This window comes from Harpia harpyja, chromosome 13 (genome assembly GCF_026419915.1).
Source record: "Harpia harpyja isolate bHarHar1 chromosome 13, bHarHar1 primary haplotype, whole genome shotgun sequence".
Taxonomy (NCBI): domain Eukaryota; kingdom Metazoa; phylum Chordata; class Aves; order Accipitriformes; family Accipitridae; genus Harpia; species Harpia harpyja.
The window spans coordinates 24544726-24568171 of NC_068952.1; the positions used below are offsets into that span (position 1 = coordinate 24544726).

Genomic DNA, 23446 nt, shown 5'->3' on the forward strand with positions numbered 1-23446 from the left:
GAGGGACACAGGGACTCCCTCCCTCTCTCCCCACCTGGATACCTGCATCTTGGTTTCCAGCTCAGCCTGCAAGCAAGCTCCAAGCTCCCCAGGCTCATTTCCAGAGCCAGGAGGAACAGCAGACAGCTGTGCTGACACCAGACACAGGTGAACCTTCCTCTGACTCACACAGCATCCCACAGGCCATGGCCCATTCGAGGCTCTACCGCTCCCCCCTCCAATGCCTCCTGAGCCATCAGGCAAGACCTGGGACCCTGCAGAGCCAGTTCAGGCAGTAGCAAACCTGCCCCTTTGCTTCAGGCTCCAAGCAGGGCCTCCACCTCCTTGTGCCAGAGGTGGGTAGTGGGCTGGCATGCTGGCCGGGGGGACGGCTGCTGGAGGGCAGCACAGGGCTGCCAGGCAAGCTCTCGGTTGCAGGGAGGAGGTAGGGCAGAAGCAGCCCGAGGGACTGCCACCAACGATTGCTTCCCCCTCCTCCTTGGTTCCCAGCACCTGGAAAGCAGCTGCTAGATTAAAAAAGCCTTAACAATGCTGTCATTCAAGGACACAGAGATAATCTCCATTTTCCAAACACCCCCATCATCTTGTCTCATCTATGCACCACAAAAAGCCCCGGGGAAGGTCCAGACCCAGCCTCCAGCAAGCCCTATCATCCTTGCCACCGTTACCCACCGTGGAGCTCTCAGATGCTTTGATATGCAAATCAGCCACAGGATCCATAACCGGCACCATCTGCAATTAACAGCGCTGAGTATCCTACGCCCAGGGCCTCCTCTGGCACGAAGCAATCACCCCATGGCTGTGCAGGCTTCATGTCAGACAGCACAGGTCCTGGCTGTCTTTCCTGGGAGCGGGAGGTGCTGCCTGCAGAGCCCTCGGGTCCCCAGCATGTAGCCTCACCCTGGCCACCGGGATGGAGACAGGGTGCTTACAGAGAGGATGCGGGCTGTGGTTGCACCTTGGCATGGATGGGGAGGGCGGCAGAGGAGCCACGGGCAGGACGCTGTCGGGCTCCCCGTGACCTGAGGCACTCCAGCTACCCTGGGCTCAAGGAAAGCATAATTGGCAACGGACAAAAACCAGGCCCTTGGCACTGCCAGCTCTCAGGCTTTTATCTCAAATCTCATGCTACCTGGGATTTTCTTAAAGTCCTAGTTCCCAGAACAAAGCGATTTCATGAGGATTTTTTTTTTTTACATAAAAATTTATCAAAAAACCCCCAAGCAAGTTCCCAGCCCATTTTATTACTGAAGGCGGCTAAAAAATATGACCAAGGATATTTTAAAAGCCCAGAAGGAAAAAAAAGCCAACCACAAAACCAAACAAGAAGCAAAGCACTCAGTATTTTTCTTTTTTTGGCTCAGTTCATGGTTTCAGGACATTTCAGGTCACTTGCACCGCGCTCTGGTCAAAGGGGAAGAAAATGGAGCATTGCAAAGCCTCACAGCAATGCCTTCTTGACAAGAAAACCGACACCCTCAGAAAATACAGTAGCTTCAGTTCCTTCCAAGGTTACTGAAGACAGGAACAGACCAAAATAGAGCAAACTTAGTGCAACAAAACATACTCATGAGCCAAACCAGAGTCTCTTCCCACCCCCTCAAAGGCATCTTCTTTCATGTTTATCTTGCTCCTGTGGTATCCAGGTGAAGACTGCAGAAAGGACTTTGCTCCCTGTAAAGACAGTGTATTCCTACCACTAAAAGGCTCAAGATGAAAAAGCCCTTTCCTAGGTAGATACCAGCTAATTGCAGTCATTAGAAGCAACGTCCTTAATGCTTTGCTATTTCTGGTTTGAATGGAGTCCTCCTGCAGATGGTTACAAGCTGAGTGGTTGGCTTTCTGCTCTCTCAGAAGCATAAAGAGAATAAAAGGCTATTAGGGACCGTACAGCTTGGGTGTTTGGAGGGGAAGGGTACAGGTCCCCGCAACGCACTTGCAAAGGCTTTGTCCCACGTCTGGGTGGGGCATCTGCAGGATCATCCAAGAGGCACCTGTGCCATGCAACCCTTCAGTGGCTTTGTGACCACTGCTAATGGGATGTCACTGCCCTGCAGCCTATGGCTTTCCACGTGTGCTTACTCCAGAGGATGACACGATGGAGCAGGACACTTCCACAGTAACAGACAAATACGGGGCGGGAGCAGGGGGGAGTGTGTCCTCATGGACTATGCACAACTAAATTAGCCACCCTGAGCACTGATCAGCCTTTTGCTTCCAACTCCTACTATCGAGGGTAAAGCAAGGGAGGGAGGTGTCCAGAATCCCAAATTCCCCAAACACCTGGTCTCCATCCAGCTGAGAACTACCAAACCTGCTCCAGGCACTGGGCTGACTGCAGCCACGTCATAGATTTTTGGTGTGATGCCTCCAGCAAGTAGCTACGTACATACAGGGCACACTCTAGGACAGGAGGAAAAAACACAGTTTGCTGATTTGGAGGGGCTAGTGATCAAGACAAGTGTAGAAAGGGACTGCTTGTCTACCTGGCCACAGACACAAGCCCTATCTGATAGCTCTTTGCCGAGTTCTCCAGGGTACGAGAGGCAGGGTTGTATCAGAAATTTGCCTGCTGTTCCCACCCTTGAAACATCCCTCCTGCCACCCTGCTACTCTCCGTCACAGCGGTGCCTGGAGGAGAGGCAAGGAGGAGGTGGCGGACAGGCAGCTCTCCAAGACCCAGCACGCACAAAAGCAGCCTCAGCACCTCCGACGGCGCTCGCAGGTGAGATGGGAGCCGGTGCCACCCCGCAGAAATGGGTCTGGCGACCCCCGGGGTACAGAAACCCCGCTACCCAGCAGCGGCCGACCCGAGGGACGGCGCGCCGGGAGACGGCAGAGAAGGGGCGCCCGGGAGGCGGGCGAGGAGCCCCGGCGCCCCGAGCCACCCCGCTCCCACGCGGCCCCGGCGGGGGCACAGGCCGCTCCGCGGGCGCCACCCGGGCGCGCCCCCCGCCCCGCTCCGCTCCACGCCGCCCCAAGATGGCAGTCGGCGCCCCCCGCCCCAGGCCGCCCCCGCTGCGGGGCTCCGCGCAACGGCCGCGCCGCCCGGCCCGGCCCAGCCCGCTCCGCCCTCAGGAGAGCCTAAGGCGCGGCCGTTGCGCGCCCCCCCCCCCGCCCCCGCCCCGACAAGCACCGAGGCGGCGAGCTGCGGCCCCGGGCCCGCCTGGCCTAGAGGAGCCGCCGCACCCTGCCGCGCCGGCAGCTCTGCTTACCCTGTGTCAGGCGCGGACTGGCTCCCCCCGGCTTGCCGCTCCGCTTCACCCCGCCGGGCCGGGCACTGCGGTACCGCGCTGCGCTGCGCCGCGCACGGGGGCGAGGGACGACCGCCCGGTTGGACTCGGCTCGGTTCGGCTGGGCTGGGCTCGGCGCGGGGCGGGGCCCCGGGTGGGCGGGGCGCGGAGGCACCGGCCCTGCACAGCGGTGGGCGGGACCCGTGGGCGGTGGCGGCGCTGCGCGTGCGCGGGGGCCTGCAGGGCGGAGGGCCCGCGTTCTCCTCGGAGGTGTGCGGCGGGGGGATCGGGGGGAGTCCCGGCAGCGGCGGCGGGCCGGGGCGGTGGGGAGCGGAGCGGGCGCCAGGTGGGGGCAGCCGTGCGGTAGTGGGCGCCCCGCCCCTGAGCCTTGGCGCCGCCGTCGCGGGGCCTTAGGCCTCCCGGGCGGCGTCGGCCGCGGCCTGCGGACCCGGCGGCCTGCGGGCGGCCTTACCCCGCCTCCGGGCCAGGCTGCTCCCGGGGTGCTGGCTTTCCCCCGGAGCCGGACCCTCCCTCGGCCTTGTGGCCGAGCCGCTCGGGGCGCGGGCGGCCCCTCTCAGCCCCCGGGCGCCGGGTCTGGTCGAGAGCGGGCCGCTGTGCGGGTGCGGCGGCCGCGCTCGCGTGTGGGCCCTGCGGCGCCTGGGCTGTCCGGGTCCTCCCTTCCCCCGGGTACCTGCCCTGCTGCCCGTCCCTCATAGGGAGCCGTTTGCAGGCGTCGCTGATGTTCTGTGCTGGGGGCCTGAAACGTCTAAACCCCAAGCATGGGTTGCTGCCCTAAAAAGGCTGAGAAGCGCCGGCCTCGAAGACGGCACGGTGGCCGAGTTGGAGTGGCATGCAGCGGGGCAGATGGTTGTGACGCCTTGCAAAAGCTGCCGGGAGGCACAGCCTGGGCTGTGTGGAGCCTGGAGCTTTTGTGTTGCTTGCATACGCGGCACTGCAGATGGGGTGACCGGGAGCATCTTGCCTCTCCGACAGACAGCACCCTCTGCCCCCGCTGGGCTCCAGCCAGTGCCCTAGCTGTCTGGCCTCGGGGAGGAGGAAAACACAGAGTCTATTCTGATACTCTTGCACGTGTGTCCTTCAGAGTGTTAATTTGCTTCAGAATTCATGCGGGGCTGTGCTGCTAGGATTAGGCTTGTGTGGGTATGAGTAGTCACGCAGCAAAGTTGGACCAAAATTCCTGTGTCCTGACAAGCGCCGCATTTACTCGTGTGTCATGGGGACTCAGGAAGTGTGGGCGCTAGTCTGTGCTTTGCTGGTTATTCTCCAGAAAACTCCTTTGGAGGTCCAGTGAGTAAGGGGAGGCAATTTGGGGAAGAAGACAGCATGAAGGACTTCTTGTAGTAAAAGCAGACAGGTGGGCAGCCTTTTTAAAAGCAGGACACAGATGCTCATCTGAGCTGTGTTCACTTGTCTGGTTCGAGAGTTCTCCAAGCTTACCTGGGAGGGTCTTGTTTGGAAGGAGAGAAGCTGAGTTAAGGGAAGTTTTTGAGTGAGAAGCGAGGCTTATTCCAGCAAAGCTGCAGGTTGCTCTCTGCTGCCTTGTGGCATGACTATGCCTTTGTCTCCAGGTCAGGTTTCTCTTAAGCCTGAATTCTGTCTGTATTAGGCATTGTTTTCTGGTGTAGCTTTATCAAGAAGGCATGGAGCCACTATCGTTCTTTGTTCTGTGAACAACTAGCTTAGGTCATTGGTTCCTGACTTTTTCTTTTTTTGTGGTTGAGCCACAGCTGCCCACCTTCTTTTCCTTCTTGTTTGTGTCCTTCTCCTGGCCACAGCTACCTCCAGCACAGTTACTGCTATCTGGTTTGTGATCGCACCTTGCTGGTTGGGACTTGGTTACCGAGGTCAGGGCTGAAAACAGAATCTGGTCTTGTGGCTTGCCACCTATTGTCCTGTTCCTGAGACCTCAATACTTTTCAGAAGTAGTAAAGATACATTTGAGAGGTGATAGCGGCATTAAGTTATGGGAATGTGGGTAGTTCTCTGAATTCACATGTAATTCCAGAAGGCAGAGACAGGGGGGGACCTCACTGGTCTTCATCTCCAGCCCCACAGACCATACCAGAGCAGAGCTGCCTGGGGTTAGGTACCTGCTCTACTGCTCCTTTCCTTTGACCTCACACAGGAAGTTGTCCTCTCTGTGGCTTAATTTCCTGCTGGTGCACTGGGAATAATCCCTCTCTATTTTAGTACAGTGCTGTGAATATGAATATATAGAATGGTTTAAGGTGCTTTGATACTAGAACGATAAGAGCCATAAGTACCTTAGCGTTGGGACTTTGCATACTTAAAATGTCAAAAGTAAGTTTTCCATTAAAGGTATTTAGCTCTTTTTTTTTTATCTGCCTTTCCTGACTGTGATCTGGAAAATGAAGTTAGTGTGTTTTCCTTCAAAGTTGTTAACAGATGTACTTGTAATGAGTTTCTGTTGGTAACTTCGATCAATAAGTATCCTGTTTAATAGCTAATCCTATTCATAAATGGAATTCAAAAAGGCTTAATTCCTCTTTGTGAATCCTGCCCTTTCTGGCTGTCATTAATGTAAAACCAATTATGTCTTGGTAATGAATATCTTGTGTATTTTTAACACACACAAGCCCTTAATCACATCGTTTCCTTTATGAGGAGAGCTGTGAATGGATTGAGTCCCGTAGTTCACAGTTGGCTCTTATAGCTCACCCTGGCAGACGGTCTATAAATAAACCTGCAGTGGCAGAGTAGGGGTTTAGGTATTTGCATCGTGCATATTGTCTTGGATTTATTTCCTGTGTTTTAATGATGGATGACAGATGCAGTTCAAATCTTTCTGGTGCCCACAGCATGTCTATTTTTGGTCTCTTGGAAGAATAAAGGGGATGTTGGCCCCCACTGTCTGACTGTGCGGATCAGGTTACTGCTATTAAAGGGAAGAATATTTTTCCCTGTTTTATTTTGTATGTTTGACAGCAGGCTTTGGGTAGTAGGCCTCAGCATTTGCTGTGTGATATCCATTGGTTTTCCCTGGGGCCTGTTTGTGTGGATGAGTTACTAGCAGAAAGAAGGAAAAGAAATAGCTGGATGGTTGTGGAACTACAGATCTTGGGAATACAGGGAGCAGGTGTCATTTCCAAAACTTGTGATTAAAAAGGAAAGTAATACTGGATTGCTAGGTAACAGCACTATTTAAAAGTACATTTACTCTAGGATGCAGGCAGGGTAGGAACGGCACCTTGACTGGTTTTTAGGGTATACACTGATAAAAACTTTGTCAGAGCCATTGCCCTGGCCTCTTGAGTGTTCAGATGCAGACCTTTTTAGTGCTCCCACGGCTGTGTTAATAGTGCAGATTCATACAGACCATTCTTGTGAAGCACATCAGTATTTTTGCTGAAATGAAACAGATCCTTTTCTCGTCCAAATCTCCCGGTGTTTCTCCGGAGATACTGTCACAATGTAAGTCGGGGTTGGCAGTGAAAGAAGTCCTAGTCTTGTGTTTTGCCACATTCCCTCGCACCAGCATTCATGCAGCTGCGGGATGAGTTGGATCAGGGAACTGATGTAGCTGAAAGCTGTGACTGATTTACATGAATGCTAGAGCCAGCATAAGGGAGGTGATGGAAATGTGTGTTGGGGGGGACACAGGGCTTCCTTTCTTGCTACTGTGTGCCCTGACGTTGGTTCAAAGTGAGTATGTAATCCTGTCGTCCTTATCTGGAAGATGTCCTTGTTTTGTATCAGCTTCCTGAAGTGGTCTGCTTGTGCGTTTGCATGTGTTTGACGAAAATATTGTATGTGGACTGCTTCTGTTAGCTGAGATGAAATTTTCCAGAATTCCTCCATTCAAAAATCACTCAAGACTGCAGTAAATATGTTAGTTCTTTAATCTCAAGTAAAAATGGTGAAGGCGGTAGCTTTAGTATGGCACTTGAAAATGGTGCAGTGGGTAAATAACTTCCAGAGGTTTATAACTGGTGAAGAGTTTCTTTGTTGTGCGGTGTTGGAATTTGATGGTGATCTGTTGTGTTGAATGGGGTAAGGCTGAAGGGCCCTTGAGAAGGGAGTGTTTGCTGCAGCAGGTTCTTGCATGCTTAGACTTATTCAGTAAGTAGAAATTGGGTCATTTTAGTGAATATTTGATTAACAAGCTCCTCCCCCCTTTCTGAATCTTACTCTGAACTCTGTCTGAGGTCTGTGCTAACTTTTAACAGGTTGTGGAGTGAAGCAAAGCATCTCTGTGATTCTCATTTTAAGAAATTAGTCTCTCTAACCATGAGATAGAGCCACTGCTAGAATTTAGGGGCAGTGGGGTAGGAACGGGGAGAGAGTTTTCTCTGCACAGTTCTTTATCACTGCTTTGGTGCAGCTACACGTGGTTGATGTCATAGCAATAGTTGTCTTTGTGTTGGACCTTTCATTTTAGGATAGTGTCTGTTTAAATACTGCTCTTGCCTAGCATGAACAACTTGGAAATTAATCCTGCTTGAGCAGGAGATTGGACTATATGACCTCCGAAAGTCCTTTCCAAGATAATTCCTTGGTCAGGAGTGTATTAGTGACTAAGTACTAAGCAGCAGTGGTGTTTTGCCCATCCAGGGTATTGTAGGGTGCACTCCTGTATCAGATGGGCAATACCAACAGCAGACTTCTCAGAATTCCTGCAAATTTTCCTGTGCTTGAGAGTTATGTGAGTACTCTTCCCATACACCTCCAAGCACTGAAACCTGATGACCTGGGGAGAGCCACGTTCAGAAGCAGACTCTGGTCACGTGCATTCCCCATGCCTGTGCTATGTGCAGCCTCCTCTGAGCCTTTTTAAGGCCTGCTGGTGTAAGGCAGCATCAGCGCTGGGAAGGACAGAGGTGCCGGGTGCACTGGGGCCGATGGCTGTCATCGCTTTATAGCGGCTCTTCAACTGGCACCACCTCAGAGTGTTCGTGTGGCAGCACCCAGTGTGACAGAGTGAGTGGCTTCTGTGCCCTTTGGAGTCTAGTTTAGTAATTAGCCACTCCACAGAGGGGAAAACTGATGGCTGAGTAGGTCAAGTTTGCAGCCGCAGAGGGAGCAAGTTGGGACTGGGACTGGTTGAGGAGCACCTGGAGACAGACCCAAACTATTGGCTGTTCATTTCTAGAAGGGAAGCTGGCATGTTATGATAGCTGAAGATGTGATTCACTCTTCAGGAACCCACTTGCACCCTTGAATGCTGTACTCCACGCCACAGATGCATTCTTCTCTTCCTTCCACCCTGGACCTTCCTGCTAATTGGAAGCATCCCCCCTGTTTACTCAGTTCCTAACAGGGTGCTTCATACCAAATAATCAATCATACAAAGTTTCTTAGTTTGTGACACATCTTAATGTGCCGAGGAATAATTCTTAGCAAAGAAGGGGGTACTGAGTCATCTGGAAAAATAAACAGTCCTTGGACACTTAATGGTGTTGATGCTTCTGCTGGTAGTTTTGTAACTTCAAACCTTCACTGCTGCCACAGGGTAGAAACAAATGGTGACTCCTCCCAGGAGTGGGGAGTGAGTTCAGAGTTTAGGCAGTGCTTTAGGACTCTGACATGCAGCCTTGAGCACATATAGCTATGCTGGTCCTGACGTTGCTGTCCCTCTGGCAGCAGGCAGAATGTGCGCCTGTGCCTGCCCTGCCACGAACCAGCAGACCTCTCCTATCCGTTTTACGTAGTGGTAAGGATGAGCAGGCCCACCCTCTCTTGCCACCAAGGCCACCGTGCCTGCCAGGGGAATAGAGATGGGGGTGACAGCGGCAGCTGGACTCCCCAAGAAACGTCCATCAAAGACAACAGAGAGGCCAACTTGCTGCTGCTTGTTTGGGTTTTCTAGAGGGATCCAAACCAAAGCCTTGGTGCAATTCTGGAGGAAGTAGGAGCAGTGTTACCCACTGGGTTTGAGTTTCACCCGGGCAAACAGTATACCCAAGTGTAGAACGGGATACAGGCTGTCCTCCCTGCCAACGCAGAGTGTGGGCTTACAGCAAGGCAATGCAGTTGAACTTGCTTAGAAATCTTAGCAGCAGCAAGGCCTGGGTAATTGGACCTGGATTGCCAGCAGCACTGTAGATACTGCAGGGCCTTGTTTTCGTTAGGATCACACAGCTAGGTCAGGAGCTGTGGCAAAAACACAGCCTTCTTGGAGTCTCATTTCAGAGAGGGGACAGTGCAGGGAAGCTCTGAATTCTTTTGGAGATCTTCTACCCCACTGAAAAGTGGCTTTGTTTAGCAAATAAATGTAAGCTTTGACTGTTGCTGTTCTCTTCCAAACCTGCCTGTTTGACAGGTGAGATGGTTTGCCATGTATCTTGTACTTTGCTCAGGGAGCGCTGATACAAAATTGCTGTGGTGCGCATCTCCAGTGCTTCTCATCTTGCTGTCGGGTAACGCTTGCTCTGTAGGACAACCACAAATCCAAAAAATTACTTGTATCCCCAAGTAAGCAAACACACTGGGGAAAAATAAAAACAATAAAGAGAAAGTGAAGATTTAGCCTGGGCTTTACTTGGTTGTAATAAGAACAGCTGTGGCATCACCTGTCGGAAGGCTCTGTGGGTATTTTTTTCTCCCTAGAGAAGTTAGGTCAGCTTTGTTTTTAAAATAAAAGTTAAGAAAATGGCTTTACAATGTACTGCTACAGTTTGGCCCTAAGCTCATGAGAACTAGCAAAGGGAGATAAGAGGTCAATGTATTTTTAATGTTTTCTTCAGAAAGGAGAGAAGCAGAGCATGTGTTGGTTACACTGCCAAGGTCTAAGCAAGCAGTGTCACATAGCAGTAGTTACAGTCAGATGGAAAGTCTTAGCTCTACCTGAGCTGGCCTGAAAGAGGACTGGTTCTAGGTCCGTGTTGTTTTCTCCCTTCACTTGGATCTGCCAGCATAGCTGCCTGGGTTGTGGCTTCCTAACCGATGTTTGGTCAAGTGATCCAGGTTCAGATATGCCTGCGCCATTGCGCGTGCAAGCTGGTCCCCATCAGTCTGACAGAATGAGGTTAGGGAACGGCCATAGATGTAGTCAGGGAAGAGGGTGTGGTAAATTCAGTCAGAGGTTACTCTTGTAACCCGGTTCTGCTGCAGCTGGGGTGCTGTTTTGGTTTGGGTTGAGTGAGCACTGTGAAGTTAGAGGGAACTGTTTCATCTGGGCAGCCTTAACAGGGCAAGATTGGCAGAGGTGTGATTCTGGTCTCTAAACACAGGCTGCTGAACACCTTGTGTATGCTAAGAGGGAGCATGCCCTCACTTGTGGAGCTTTGTCTTGTTTCTTGTCTGGCAAACTGTTTCTTGAAGCTCTGATGCCAGCCTGCAGCGTATCTCTAGCTTTTTGCTTGGTTTTATAGGTAACATTGGTAGCTTTTACTGGTCACTGCAGCTTCTAAACTAGTTTACGTCTGAAATTCTCAAACCTGCTTGTTGTTACATGGTTTACAGTGCACGGAGAAGGGCCCTTACCTCTGTGTGCAGGAAACTGCAATGCAGCGATACTGAATCCAGCTTTGTAGTATACGCATCTGAATTATATTGTCTCCTGAATTCAGGCAGGCATTGTTGATCTGCTTTGTAGTGTGCCGTGGATGCCGTTACCACTCTGTGTGCTGTGGATTGCAGCATCTAAAGAGGTGCTGAGGCTGTAGCGTGTGATTCACATAAGGGAAGGGAAGCAAAACAAATTTTCTCGATTTTCCAGAGTTCATGATTCTGTTGTTTCTTACGCAGGGTGGGTTACCAGAATCCAAATGGCTCTCTTGAATAGACGATTGGGTTTATCCTTAACCCATCGAAGCAGTATGGTGATCCAGCGACACTTCAGGTAATAGTCAAATCTTGCTTTTGCTTTTGTTTTCTTGGGAGAGTTTCCTCATTGAAAGAGATGCTATTAAGTAGATCAAGCATAAGGTATAGTATTTGTAATTCAAAAAGGATAATATAATAGAAAAAAAAAAAATCTCACGGTTGTTTCTTCACAGGTTGTAAAGTGAGCCCAAACACAACAACATATGCAGGTTCCTAGCAGTCTGAACGTGGTCTGAACTCTGCATTTTCATATGCATGTAAGGAGGCTTTTAAACCTTTGAGGTCGATACAAGGGCCTGCAAGCAGAAGTTAAAAGCGCCTGTGTTTCTCAGCCACTTGCAAAAAAGCAACAGCCAGCCCCTGCTGATGCAGAGCCAATTACATTTTAAAAATTATTCCAGAGCTTATCATTTCAGTTATTTAGAACAAAAGTAACCTGAAAAATTATTTCCTTGTACCTTAACAGTGTACATTTTGTTAACTTTCATCCTTGTTCGAGGCTCAAGGCATTTAAAGCTTCTTAAATTTATGGACCTTATATTTTACAATGCCTTGCACAAAGCTTAGAGCCTAATCCCACAGTACACTTGGTGCAGGTGCGGGGAATCTCTAGCATATAACTCTTTGAAGGGTCAGGGCTTCAGTTTAAAGGGTGAGAATAGTCATTCCCATGACTGTGGTCTGGAGAGGGGGTTAAGACAATGCTCAGGGCTAGGTTGTGTGATAGTCCCAGGAGCTATCTCGAGGAGGTATGTAAGTCTTACTGGCTTTCTTTGTAAATGGGCTGCATGAGAGCATTGGCCAGTAGACGTTTAGAGGATATATATATGCTGACAGTGGGAGGGAGGCAAAGTCCACAGATGTGAGCAGTGCTACTGCAGGACGTCAGCAGTCTTAATGGGGAAACCCACTCTTTGTGGTGGGCCTGCTTTGGATGTGGTGGGGTTTTGCTCCAAGACTGTGGCAGAAATGAAAAAAGGAGGGGAAAGAAAAAGTCCTCCTTGTGCAGTTACTCTTGTCAAGTGGTTATCAGGGCAATCACACTTATAGTTGTTTGCTACTGCTTCGTTGTGGACTTGGTCCCACCTAGGTTTCCTCTTCTCCTTCCTGTGACAACACTCTTGTCCTTTCCAGCCTCCTCCCTTCTGCTTTCCCTGCTGTGCAGCCACAGCTGGTAGGCAGAGGATAGAGAGTGTGGTATACCACAGTCCCTGCCAGGGGATGGGAGAGGGTAGCTGCTTGCAAAGGTGAGTGACTTCTGAGAGAGAAGAGAGGTGCCCTTTTGTAGGGGAAAGCTTGGGTAGGCCTCTGCTGTGGGAAACAAATCTTGAAAGGCAGCACTTGACCTCTGGGACGGTTAGACTAACACAGACTGACCCAGCTGGCCTTCCCTTACTGCATGTAAAAATGTCTACTTAACTGATGTCCACCCACACTGTGGTTGATACACAGGGGATGGCTTGCTCCTCTTCCAGGCAGCGTTACAAATACAGGTCCTTTGTCTTCAAGAAGGGCTGATGGTCCCCACTGGTCTTTATTCACTGTATATGCTTCTGCTCTGCAAAATGAGGTGAACGGTTAGCTTGATTCCATATGCTGTCTATTTGAGTGATTCAGCTGACAGCAGCTTGGCATATCTGCAGCTGTCTGGCCAGCATGTTTCTAGTACCTTACTGCAAAGCAGTTGTTTAGTAGTAGAAAGGATCTTCCTGATTTTCCAATGGTCTGTGTTTGTGCGTCCTTTGAAGAGAAGCAATAAATCACTTGAATTTGAGCTTACTGGATAAAAGAATAGCTGTTGCTATAATGGGGGTTGAATTATTTCTCAGTTTATTCCTGCTGTTCCCAAGGATATTCAGAATGAGCTCTAACAACTTAGTATTGTGTAGTTTATTTCTGTTGTTTCTTACTCCTGATAATCCCACAGAGCAGATGCAGAAGAGACTGCATCTCTCTGGGTTCCTTCCACATGGGGAAGGTGATGACCTGTTAGATTCTAGTTGGTGGCAGCTTAGCACAGCCACAGCAGGACCTCAGAGGTCTCACTGAGAGCAGAATAAGATGGGAGACCCTCCTAGGCTTCACTGAAAAGAAGATGGGCCAGAAAAGTCCTTATTGCTGGGGACTGTGTACAAGATTGAAAGAGCCTGACTTGAGTCTTAGCTTCCTGTAGACTGTTTGTAGCAGAAGCAGGCACGTTTTTTTGCTTGTAAATTGAAGTTGAATGGAATCATCTGCAGTTGCTAAAAAGCCCAGTAAATGCAAGCCACTCTTCACGCCATCTTTTAGTCGTGTTTCAGAGTAAAACAGTTGTTCTATGTTTGACATTTAGCGAGGAGTGTGCAAAGCCCAAAGTAGCATCTGGCTTTCAAAGAGCACATTGAAAGCAGTCAATGCATCACCCATATGGTATGTATTTGTTGCTGGCGCCTTCCGAGTGGTTGGTGTAATGACAAGATCCTGTGCTGGGTTTGCCCTTGCTCCCCAAGGATTATTGAGGAGATCTGTCTCTCATTCTTTCCTGTCTTTTGCTAGTATCACTGGAGCATGCCGAGCAATACAGAAACTCACCCGCGTGCGAGTGGTGGACAACAGTGCCTTGGGGAACACGCCGTACCACAGGCCACCAAAATGTATCCATGTGTATAACAAGACCGGAGTTGGCAAAGTAGGAGATACAATCCTTCTGGCTATCAAAGGAGAAAAGAAGAAGGCTTTAATTGTAGGGCATAAGATGCCTGGCCCCCCCATGACACCTAGATTTGATTCCAACAATGTGGTACTCATAGAAGACAATGGAAATCCAATAGGGACTAGAATAAAAACACCGATACCCTATATCCTGCGACAGAGAGAAGGAGAGTTCTCCAAAGTATTGGCCATTGCCCGCAACTTTGTATGAAAGCTAAGAAAGGTCTCTGGCAATCCTGTTTATATCCTTTCATACAGTAGCAGTTCCTTGGTCCTTTTCTATAAAATGGTGAAACGTGAAAAAGTTGAGGTTCATCAAGAGTCTCCCTTCCTGATTACAAGCAACTAGTTTAAATGTTGAAATACCTTGGTTTTGTCCAAAAGAAGGTTGATTTATTTCACAGAACAACTGCAGTGTGTTTGGGAAATGGTCCTTCACCCTTACTGCTCCAGTGGTGTTAATTTGGTCTCTAATCATTAAAATGAGAACATGAAAATCCTTCTTGTTTTGTACTGCTGATGCTCTCTTTTCCCTATTTCTGCCTTTCCCAGTTCCCCAGGAGCAAGACACAAAGTGCAGTCCCTGACCCATTGACACTGGGGTCTACAAAATGGATTCACATGTAATAGAGTAGGAGGGATATATAATGAACTACTGGTGACTTGGGCACATTCACTAACAGGATTACTTTCTACGTCTTGGCCTAAGAAAAGTCTTCAGGAGGAATCAGAATTGGGAGAGCATGGTGGCCTACAACTTCAGTGGTGTGTGGTTGAACAGCATATGCCAGAGATGGGGAAGCAGAGGTAGGAAGGGGAGGTGAATGGGGTAGGATTGAGATGCAGCCTATGCTCTCCACCTGACCAACCTCAGGAAATCATGTTCTCCAAGTAATGCAAGGGCTGGGTTCAGACTGAAAAGTCCACAGAAAGAAGCTTCCTTTTGGACTGCTTTATGGGACCATGTCAGATATTGTGATGTCGGTTGGTGAGGCTGCCTGTTGTCCAGCTTCCTAAGCTAGGGCACAATAGAAGGCAAATGCTATTGTATTGCTTTCAGGGCCAGCTGTGATCCAGGAGCCAAACAGCTGCCTTTCTATGGAGCTGAGCAGAGAAACTTGGTGCTTGTGGCAGGTAAAGGGACATTGGGGCAGAGCACTCCTGCAAATAGCAGTGCGGGGGAAGAGCGTGCAGGGGATGCAGCCAGCGGGAGTCTGGCCAGCTTCAGGCCCCTGAGCTGACTCCTCACAGGTCTGGTGGCAGCGACGGCTGGCTGTGCCTTGTCCTTCCACCTCCCCTCCCTGCTGTGCTGGGAAGGCTCCTTACCTTGGCCCTGCATTGCCTCGGTGTGAAGATCTGAAGACTGCAGTGCTGAGCTATTCCACACGTCAACTAGTTACTCCTGGCAGATATATCTGCACTACGTTCTCCACTGTGGAATCCATGTTGCCCATGGAGAACGTGAGCCCTGGATTCCCTTGTACTCCATTACTTCAGGTAACGCAGATAAGATGATGCTTCGAGTTTAAATTCAGTCTCAACCTTTAACGGCACTATCCCGCTTAGTAAAACCTCCCTGTAGCTGGAGGGGCCCAAGCCAATGTGCTGCCCAGTTCTGTGGGAAAGCAGGATCGACTGCTGCTGGCAGCACGTTCCTTGTTTGCTGTTGTCCATGGGCTGGTGGGCACTGAGTCTGCTACTCTGAGTGCTCCTGAACCCCTCAGGTGCTGCCTTTAAGCCCTCAGCCTGCTTGCTTCATAGGTGTTTGCCTGCTGCCATAGCAGCCGAGCAGACGCTCGCCTGGCTGATGTCAGTCTTTCCAGTCTGTCTGGGTGCAGTCAACTTCCAGGAGGAACTTTCCATGTTCGGAGGTGATGTTTATGCCATTTTGCTAAGCAGGATGGTGAACAAACTGTGCATGCCAGTCACAGCGATGAGTGTGACTGGCCTCCCTGCCTCGGGTGGGGTTTGCCTCCATGTCACAGGGCCATGGCATGGCCTGACTCACTGCCTTTTTTTCCCCAGTTGAATTTGTTCCTGGATCAGCATGGGATGCTTCTGGGACACTTTTTGGGGGATGAGCGCTGTTCTATGAGTGGCTTCCCAGCCCTTTGCTGATGCTTGGTGCCTGCCTTGCAGGCATGGGGAGCCAGGCAGGTGGGTGCACTGATGCCTGGAGCCAGGTGGCGGGGACAGACCTGCCTGGCCCTGGCATCCTCCTGCCAGCAGGCCAGGGTCTCTAGTGGCTCCCAGCCACCAGGCAGGGCCTGCCACGGCTTCAGGAGCAGAGTCGGGCCGGGGGTGTGGGACTAACTAGGCTCTGGTCAAGATCGAGGGGCTTTAGCGAGTGCTGGGTGCGCAGGTCCAATCCTGGCACCGGGGGAGCCTTGTGCAGGGCTGCAGGGTGCTGAATTTACCTGAGCTGGGCTAAGGGGTGGGAAAGTCAGCATTGTGCCCTGCCATGAGTGGATAAATCTTCACAGCCCACTTTAGGTGTGTTTTTTAGCTTTTTCAAAGCTGATCCCAGTAGCAGGCTAAAGTATTTTGAGTAGAAAAAGGGTGTATGCTTTTATGCATTTTTAGGGAAAGTGTTTATGCCACTTAACAGCTCTGTGGTTTTGCTTTAGAAACCTTTTACAACCTTTGAAAGTCCCCCAACCCTGATAAACACATAAACAAATACTTTTACAGGTTTTTTTATAAACAAATCATAAGCCAACTGCTATGTCTGTCATACCCTTCCTGCAGACAGAAGGAGCTCAGACTTGTTCAATGTAAATCCGTTTGAGAACAAGAGAGGAAGATGGCTTCCACTAACATAGGGCCAGAAAATATACTTTCAAATGGCACTTGCACGGGGTATTTCAGTTCTGTGCAAAGGCTATGGGCACAGTGGAAGTGGGGTCCATCCCAAGCTGGAATACCTCAGTCCCAGCTAGCCTGGTTTATAACTCATCTAAAGGGCTGCTTTTCTGTGAGGTTTTTGCTTGGCAACAACTCCAGCCTTGAAGTGTCTCCCAGTAGGACCTGGGGGCCTGCAAACAATCCTTGTTTTTCTTGTCCTGACCATAAGTGCTATGAGCCTCTCATGGGATGCACGGATCCCGCTGTTTGGATATTAAATATTTCACAGAATATTTGCTAATAACTTTCCAGCATTTCACTGGGGAAGGGGTCATGGGGAGAGGGCATGAGAGGAAGCAGGCAAGACAATGCAGCATACTTGAGATTAAAATGTGAAGCAATGCTTTATTTCTAAGTAAACTGATATGTGGAACTAAATCCTTAACCTTCGAGCTTAATAAGCAGACATGCAGACAGCTAAGCTAAGCATATCCCGTAGAGTGTTTCCTGCAGTTTTTACCCATCTTTCCCTAACGAGGAACGTGGCCTCGGCAGAAATCCCCAGCCCATGGTGACAGCTCTGTGCTTGGCAAATTCCAGGCGCTGCCTGTAGCAGCATCTCTCTGAGGGGAAAGGGCCTGTCTTGTGGGTGAGCCCTTAGCCTGCTCCCACCTGCCTGACTGAATTCAGCCCCACTGTGGCTGTGGGATGGTCAACCCCTGACTGCCCCAGCGCTGCTCTGGCAGCAAAGCCTGCACAGGTGGGAGCAGATGGATGGTGCCTTGCCAGTGGCCAAGGCTGATGTAGGTTCTCCAGGCTCTCTCTCTTCTCCCTCAAGCAGGCCCTGTATTCCAGGTCCTCTCTTTTGTTTTGGCATAGGGGATGATACCTGCTTGTTCTCAACTTCCAGGCTGGCCCCCGCTCTGCTCTGGATGTGCCAGAGCCTTCTGAGCAGTGAGGCACTGGTGTCCCGGGGGCAGCTGCTGGATTTCCTGGGCTCTACCTTGTGGCATCCTTCTTTGGGATCTCCCTGAGACTGAGCTCCCCCCAAATGGGAGGCTTTTCCTTGTGCATCTATCCTGCTAGGAAATCAGATGTGATTTCCTCTGTGGGTAGCAATTCTTGCAGGTCCTTTTTTTGAAGGATGACTGCAGGCTGGTGGGATGATTCCCTCAGCGGAGCGAAGAAAAACCAAAACACCACCTACCTCAGCTGCTGCCAGAAGGTCATTCTCTCCTTGCTCCCTATTTATGTTTACTATTCTGCCATTAACATGATTTTGTATGGTAAATGGGAAAATTTCCCAGCATGAGATGGTGCTTAGGAGGAATTCTCTCATCTCCTGTGCAGCCTCTGGGAGAGCTGCCACCCGCTGGAGAGGGAAGGGGAAGCCAAAAGCAGAGTCCTCCCAGGGTCTTCTTGCCCTGTTACCAATGTGCCTCCCTGGTCAGCTCCAACTGGGTCCCTGGGTTAGCGTCCACTCCCGTGTGTTTGGATATGGTGTTTGCGACAGACGAAGCTCCCGAGAGGGTGCCTGTTCCCTTGGCGATGGTGGGGACTTCGTGCCCAGACTTTCTTCCATGGGAGCTGGGGGAGAGGGGTCTTTTTTTAGGGCGTCCTGCATGGGTAGGGAGAGATGGCCTTTGGGGAGATGCTTGCTCAGAAAAGACATGCGACAGGGCTCTCTGGTGAGGGCTGGGATCTGGAAAGAGAAGGCAAGCACTGGGGATTAGCTGGCTGTGAGAAGGGGTGTCCCCGAAAGGAAGCAGGCGAGACAGATTATTGCAGAGGGATGCAGTGGGGAGCTGATGTCTTCCATCTGCTTGGAGACCAAGGCTGGGAGACAGGCAGCCCCGTCTCATGGCTCTGTGCCAGCCGGGGTGGATGGACCACAGAGCTGGGGGAGGCAGCTAGTGACTTTGGGGGCTGGGAGGAGGGGGAGACAGCCAAAACCCCGGCCAAAAGGGGGGCAATGCAGCCAGAGGATGGACTTTGGTCCAAAGCAAGCATCGCTTGGTTGACGGGGTGAGGGCGGCGAGCTGCACATCCCAGAGTGGGAGGCTAGATGGCAATGTGGGCATGACAGTGTGCCTGGCAGCCTGTCCCCACGGCCCCCCATGCCGCTTGGCAGGCCCCTAAGCCTGACTAACACGCTGGAGCTGAAATCTCCCTCTGTCAGCACGTTCCCCAGCTGCCGGCCTGCAGCAGGGCAGCGGAGCTGCGGCTGGTGAGGAGAAGAAAGATGGAGACTTTGGGGTGACTGAGCCTGACCTGGTCCCTTGGGGAAAGATCCAGTGAGGGCCAGGGACCTCTGACCAGGCTGAGCCCTGTCTCCACGGACGGGTGTTGAGTGGCTGGGAGCAGCAGGGTCATATCTAACCCCCATCCTGTTTTGGTGAGGGCGATCTGGGCTAGGGAAATCAATGGAAAGATGGGTCTGCAAGCAGTGCTGTGACTCCCACAGGGCTGGTAGCTGCTTGTGGCGGGGAGAGGAGGGACACGATGCCCTGCCAAGCAGCAGGATGCTGGCTCCTGGATGGCAGGGGGCTGCAAAGCAGGGGGCAGGGGTGGGCAGCGGGGGAGACGCAGCCTGGCTCTATTGGGAGGCCCGGAGCTGGGCCACTCTCCTGATGCAAAACAACCCCTCAAAATGCATTGAAACCCCCTGCCGGGGCCTTTCCCCTAGAGGCAGATGCCAAATCCCCTTCCTTGAGGGTGAGGCTTGCCAAGCCTCAGGCAGCAAGCGGCTTTTGCAGGCTGAGCAGCATTTTCTACCCGCTTGCTCACAGAGAGGCAGCGGGAGGACCCTGCTGAGCCCTTCTGATGAGACAAGTGAGGGCTGTCATTTTTTTAGCCGTCTGCTTCTCTTCTGGACGTGGCTGTGCCATTTAGGATCCGTATGACCCAAGGAGAGCAAAGAGGACTGGGAAACAGCTGGACCCAGGACCTCGCTTGTTTAAATCCTGCAGCTACTGTTCAAGATAGATAGACAAGGGCAGGGGGAGAGCATCCGTCAGGGAGACTGTATGGGCTGGGACTTGTACTGGGAAACGCAGAGGGGCTGGAGGGGGCAATGAGCTGGGAGTGAGAGGAGGACGCTGGGGCTAGCACTGCTGCCAGGGCAGAGCCCTGAGGTTGAAGCTTGTGTGGTCACTGCCCAGAGGGCTCTCCTGTGAGTGAGTTAGCACTGACTGACGCCTTGTCAGCTTGTTTTCTGAGTAGTTTCTCCCATTCTCCAGCATAAGAAATGGGGTGGTGAATGATACTGAGTCTAGTCTTAATGCTGTTGCGTAAATCAGTGGGTGGAGCCTCAAGCGAGCTAGTGCATGCCGGGCTGGTCAGCTTATCTCAGAAGCTGTCAGGGGTAGAGGATGGGAATTTTCCTAGGCCTGTCGCAGATACACCCTCTAACAAGAAAATAGAATTGGAAAGCTCAGGAGTGTCTAGCCTGGGGAGAAGGGAGATTAATGAGGGCTCATGACAGAAGGATAAAAAGAAGGATGTGGAGAAAGCACATCAGGCACATCCATTCGCCCTCTCTGAGAGTGCAGTAGAGGCAACGTTCAATCAAACAGGCTGGCAGAGGAAATAAAATTAGCTTTTTTTCATTTTTCCTTTCACCCAGAGCACAAGCTGCCCTATGGAATTCATTGCTCCAGGGCACCAGCAAGCTTCACTGCTTAATACAGCTCAAAAGGAACCTGGATGCTCACCTTCATGCCAGTTAGAGTGAGTGTGCTCAGTATGAATAGTACACATGCCCTCCCCAAAAGGTTGGGAAGTGATGTGCCTGGTTATTGTGGTGTAGACACTGAAGACAGGCTGTCACTTGGGCATCTGTAACATAAGCTTGCTTTGAAAATGTCTGAAGGCTGTAAACACCATGAACCTAATGTGGTTCTTTAAAAATAAACATGCAAGCCCCAAGATACAACATGGACCAAGGCAGAGCCTGTGAAGCAAATCCAAGGTCATTTGGTGTAAGATTGTACCCCAGACCTTTCTTGCTTTCTAGCTCAAATGAGCTGCCCTTCATAGTTACGGCCTCATAGCACTTGGGTGTGGAGGGGGGGCACTGGTGAGTATTCCCCAGGGCCAAGGCCAGGACACAGTGGTCCCTCGGCTCCTGTACGGTGAGGCTAGCCCTCTGCTTGCCTGGAGGCATGGCAGGGTGGGCTCTGCCAGCATCCCAGCCTGCTGAAGGACTGCAGCTCTGGGAAGGGCTCAGTGGCCATCCTGTCCCAGGTACCAGGGTGCTTCCAGTGGCAACCTACAGCAGCTGTACCCCAGGCTGCCTGTGGAGTGTGGGGAGAGGAGGTGAAGCTGCATTCAGAGCCCACCAGCTGCTCTTTCTGCCAGGATCTACCAAGGTAGGGCAGAAAAAGGAATGAGCCAAGGTTGGGCGACCCCAGGGAAATTCTCATCTCCCATCCCTTGTATAGCAGTCACCCCCGTTGGGGCTGTCCTCATACCAAAACCAAAGGCAATGCTTTGATGGGCTTCCTGACTGCTGCTCTAACTCCCCAGTATGAATGTGGGTGGTGGCTGACCTTCAGCTCTTGAGAGCTGAAACCTCCCAGGTATGGTAACATCACTCCATGATATCCACTCCTGGCCAAAGAGGGCCATCACAGAGCTCACAACCGTGGCCATGTGGCCCAGACTCTGAACCAGGCCTCTTCCTCTGATGGACCCCAGTTGTGATCATGGCATCCCAATGTGATTTCCCATATTAGATGCACCTCTTGGGGTTAAAGGATTTGTTGCTCTAGCTTGTGGACTGGGGGCTGGCCCCAGAGGAGGTAAAAATAAACCTTCCTCCCATTTCTCGGATAATACAATGCAGGGATTGGAAATCATGGTGGTCCCTTCTTGGTACTGAAACGAGGAACATTTTGTGGGTTGAGAGAGCAGCAGTCGAGCGTTAGGGGCAGCATGTACTGCTGCGGAGCATGTTCCACCTCCTGCATCCAGGAGGTAGGAAGAGCTCAGGTGTTCTCTGACATTCTGGTCCTGCCAAGCCTGGTCCTGCTCACCCAAACAGGCACCCTATGCTGGGACGGGGCAGGGGGAGATACAGTGGGGTGAGTGATGCCCAACCCATGCTGCTGGCCCAGCAGCAGCTCCCTGGAGGCACTGATGACAGCAGACCATTCAGTTCACTGGGGATGGCAAAAGCTGAACAGGCCAGAGTGCATTTCTTACCACTTCAGGCTATCCCTAGGGGAGACCTGCCCGGGGCCACCCCAGGGTGCTGTTTTGTCCTGACTTTCACACTTTGCCCCATTGTCTGGTCCAAGCTGTCTGGGATGCACAGGAGGCTTCGGAAGGTGGTACCACTTGCCAGTGCAGGAGGGGCTATTACTTCTGCATGATGAGCTTTTGCATTCATGCATGCCTGGAGCAGAGAAAATAGTTGCATGCTGCCCAGCCAGCTAAGCTTTGCTCCTAACCATGTCTACATTCCTCTTCAAAACAAGGCCCAAGATCCCCTGTGTGCATCTGGAGAGTGGTGGGAAAGGCTCCAGTTCACTGATGGCACAAAACTAATTGCTCGGAGGGGTGATAAAGTGAAGAGAGGAAGGAGGTGGTACGATGGTAGATGTTATCTTTGCCCTTGTTTCCTGAGGTTGATGCTCAGCTCTTGGCCCTTCTCCAGGAGGCCCTAGACAGCTCTAGGAAGCCTCAAATCTGGGTTTTATGCTGCTAACAACAGTAAATACCTGGTTTAACTGGCTTCACAAGTCTGCCACTTTGCCCTTGATGTGCCTCTGCTCTGTCTTGCAGAGGAGGGATGGGTCCCCAGGATGCCTCACCTGCAGTGGGGTGAGCTGAGGACATGGGGACCTCCTCAGACCCATGGAGGCAGTTCCCTCCCAGAGGCTTAGCGGCTCAGGCACTAGGGCAGGGGGAGAGGGAAGCCAGGCCCGCCTCCTGCCTGTGAGCGAGGGTCTCCAAACACCCATTGGGCTCTGTGGGGCAGGATCCGTCCTTCCCCTGCTTTCTGGGCTCCTGTCACTGCTGGTGTCTCCACTCAGAATGCTCAGAGCTGCCTGCATTGCTTGCTGGCAAACTCAATGGCAAAGGGCTCTGCCAACGCAGAGCAGTGGCTGGCAGGTGGTATCTTGTGTTTCTGCAGAAAGTTGAGCAAACTTTAAAGAATGGGGAAATGCAGAGTTAATGGGCTGTCCTGTGCAAATTTTGGGCCACCTGAGGCTGGCCTGAGCTCCATTCTACAATCTCCAGCTCATCCTATGTGGGGTGGTTGAAGGATGGGAAGAGCCCTGAGAGATCCTTGACAGATGGCATCCTGCAGGTGGGAGAGAGGCTGTAGGGAGGGGTGTTGCAAGTCAACAGCAAAGGGGCTGCATAACCTGGGAGGCACATATTGTGGTTTTAGGGCAGGTGTAGGCTGCTCTGGCACTGCGCAAAGGCTGGGTGCTCCTGAGAAATAGAGGGGGTGCCATCCCAAGAGAGACACATGAGTTGGTGCATGAGCTCTGTGTTTCCTGAACTTTGGAAGCTGGGTTTTTGCTGACTGAGAAGATAGCAGATCCCACCTGAATTCTGCCATAACTCAGCTTTTTCCTACATGGACTATGTGGGGTGGATAGGGACTGTTTATCGTGTCTGGGGATTATAGTTATGTAGTTTACAGTAGGGATGCTACTGTGACCCTTTGTGCTGTGCAGAACTGGACCAAGAATTTGTGTCATCCTTGGGGAATGTCTGAAGTACAGGCATGCTAAGAGAGGTGGAGATGAAAATGTCTGCATTTACGGCTCCACAATCTGCCACTTTGTTATGGGGTGGTTAGTGGATTTTAGTGTGTGAGTGAGGGCTGGTATTTGCCTTTCCTTCTCCATGCCTTC

The 23446-nt window shown here is 51.4% G+C and overlaps 2 protein-coding genes across 4 annotated transcripts in view; one reads left to right on the forward strand and one right to left on the reverse strand.

Moving 5' to 3' along the window:
- The window catches only part of TMEM63B (transmembrane protein 63B), a 48753-nt gene extending 45454 nt beyond the window's left edge, over positions 1–3299 (reverse strand). For both annotated transcript variants that reach the window (XM_052806672.1, XM_052806671.1), the window contains exon 1: positions 3216–3299. The gene's annotated coding sequence lies outside the window, so the exon portion shown is untranslated. The remainder of the gene's footprint in view (positions 1–3215) is intronic.
- On the forward strand, positions 2350–14232 carry MRPL14 (mitochondrial ribosomal protein L14). Of its 2 annotated transcripts, XM_052806678.1 has the most exons (4): positions 3485–3503; positions 10962–11055; positions 12174–12286; positions 13575–14232. In XM_052806678.1, the coding sequence occupies exons 3-4, from the start codon at positions 12261–12263 to the stop codon at positions 13939–13941; spliced, it is 393 nt and encodes a 130-aa protein (XP_052662638.1). In that variant the 5' UTR covers positions 3485–3503; positions 10962–11055; positions 12174–12260; the 3' UTR covers positions 13942–14232. The 2 variants fall into 2 exon arrangements, with proteins under 2 accessions (XP_052662637.1, XP_052662638.1); XM_052806677.1 differs by lacking the exons at positions 3485–3503; positions 12174–12286 and adding an exon at positions 2350–2725.
- Positions 14233–23446: the final 9214 nt, after the last annotated feature.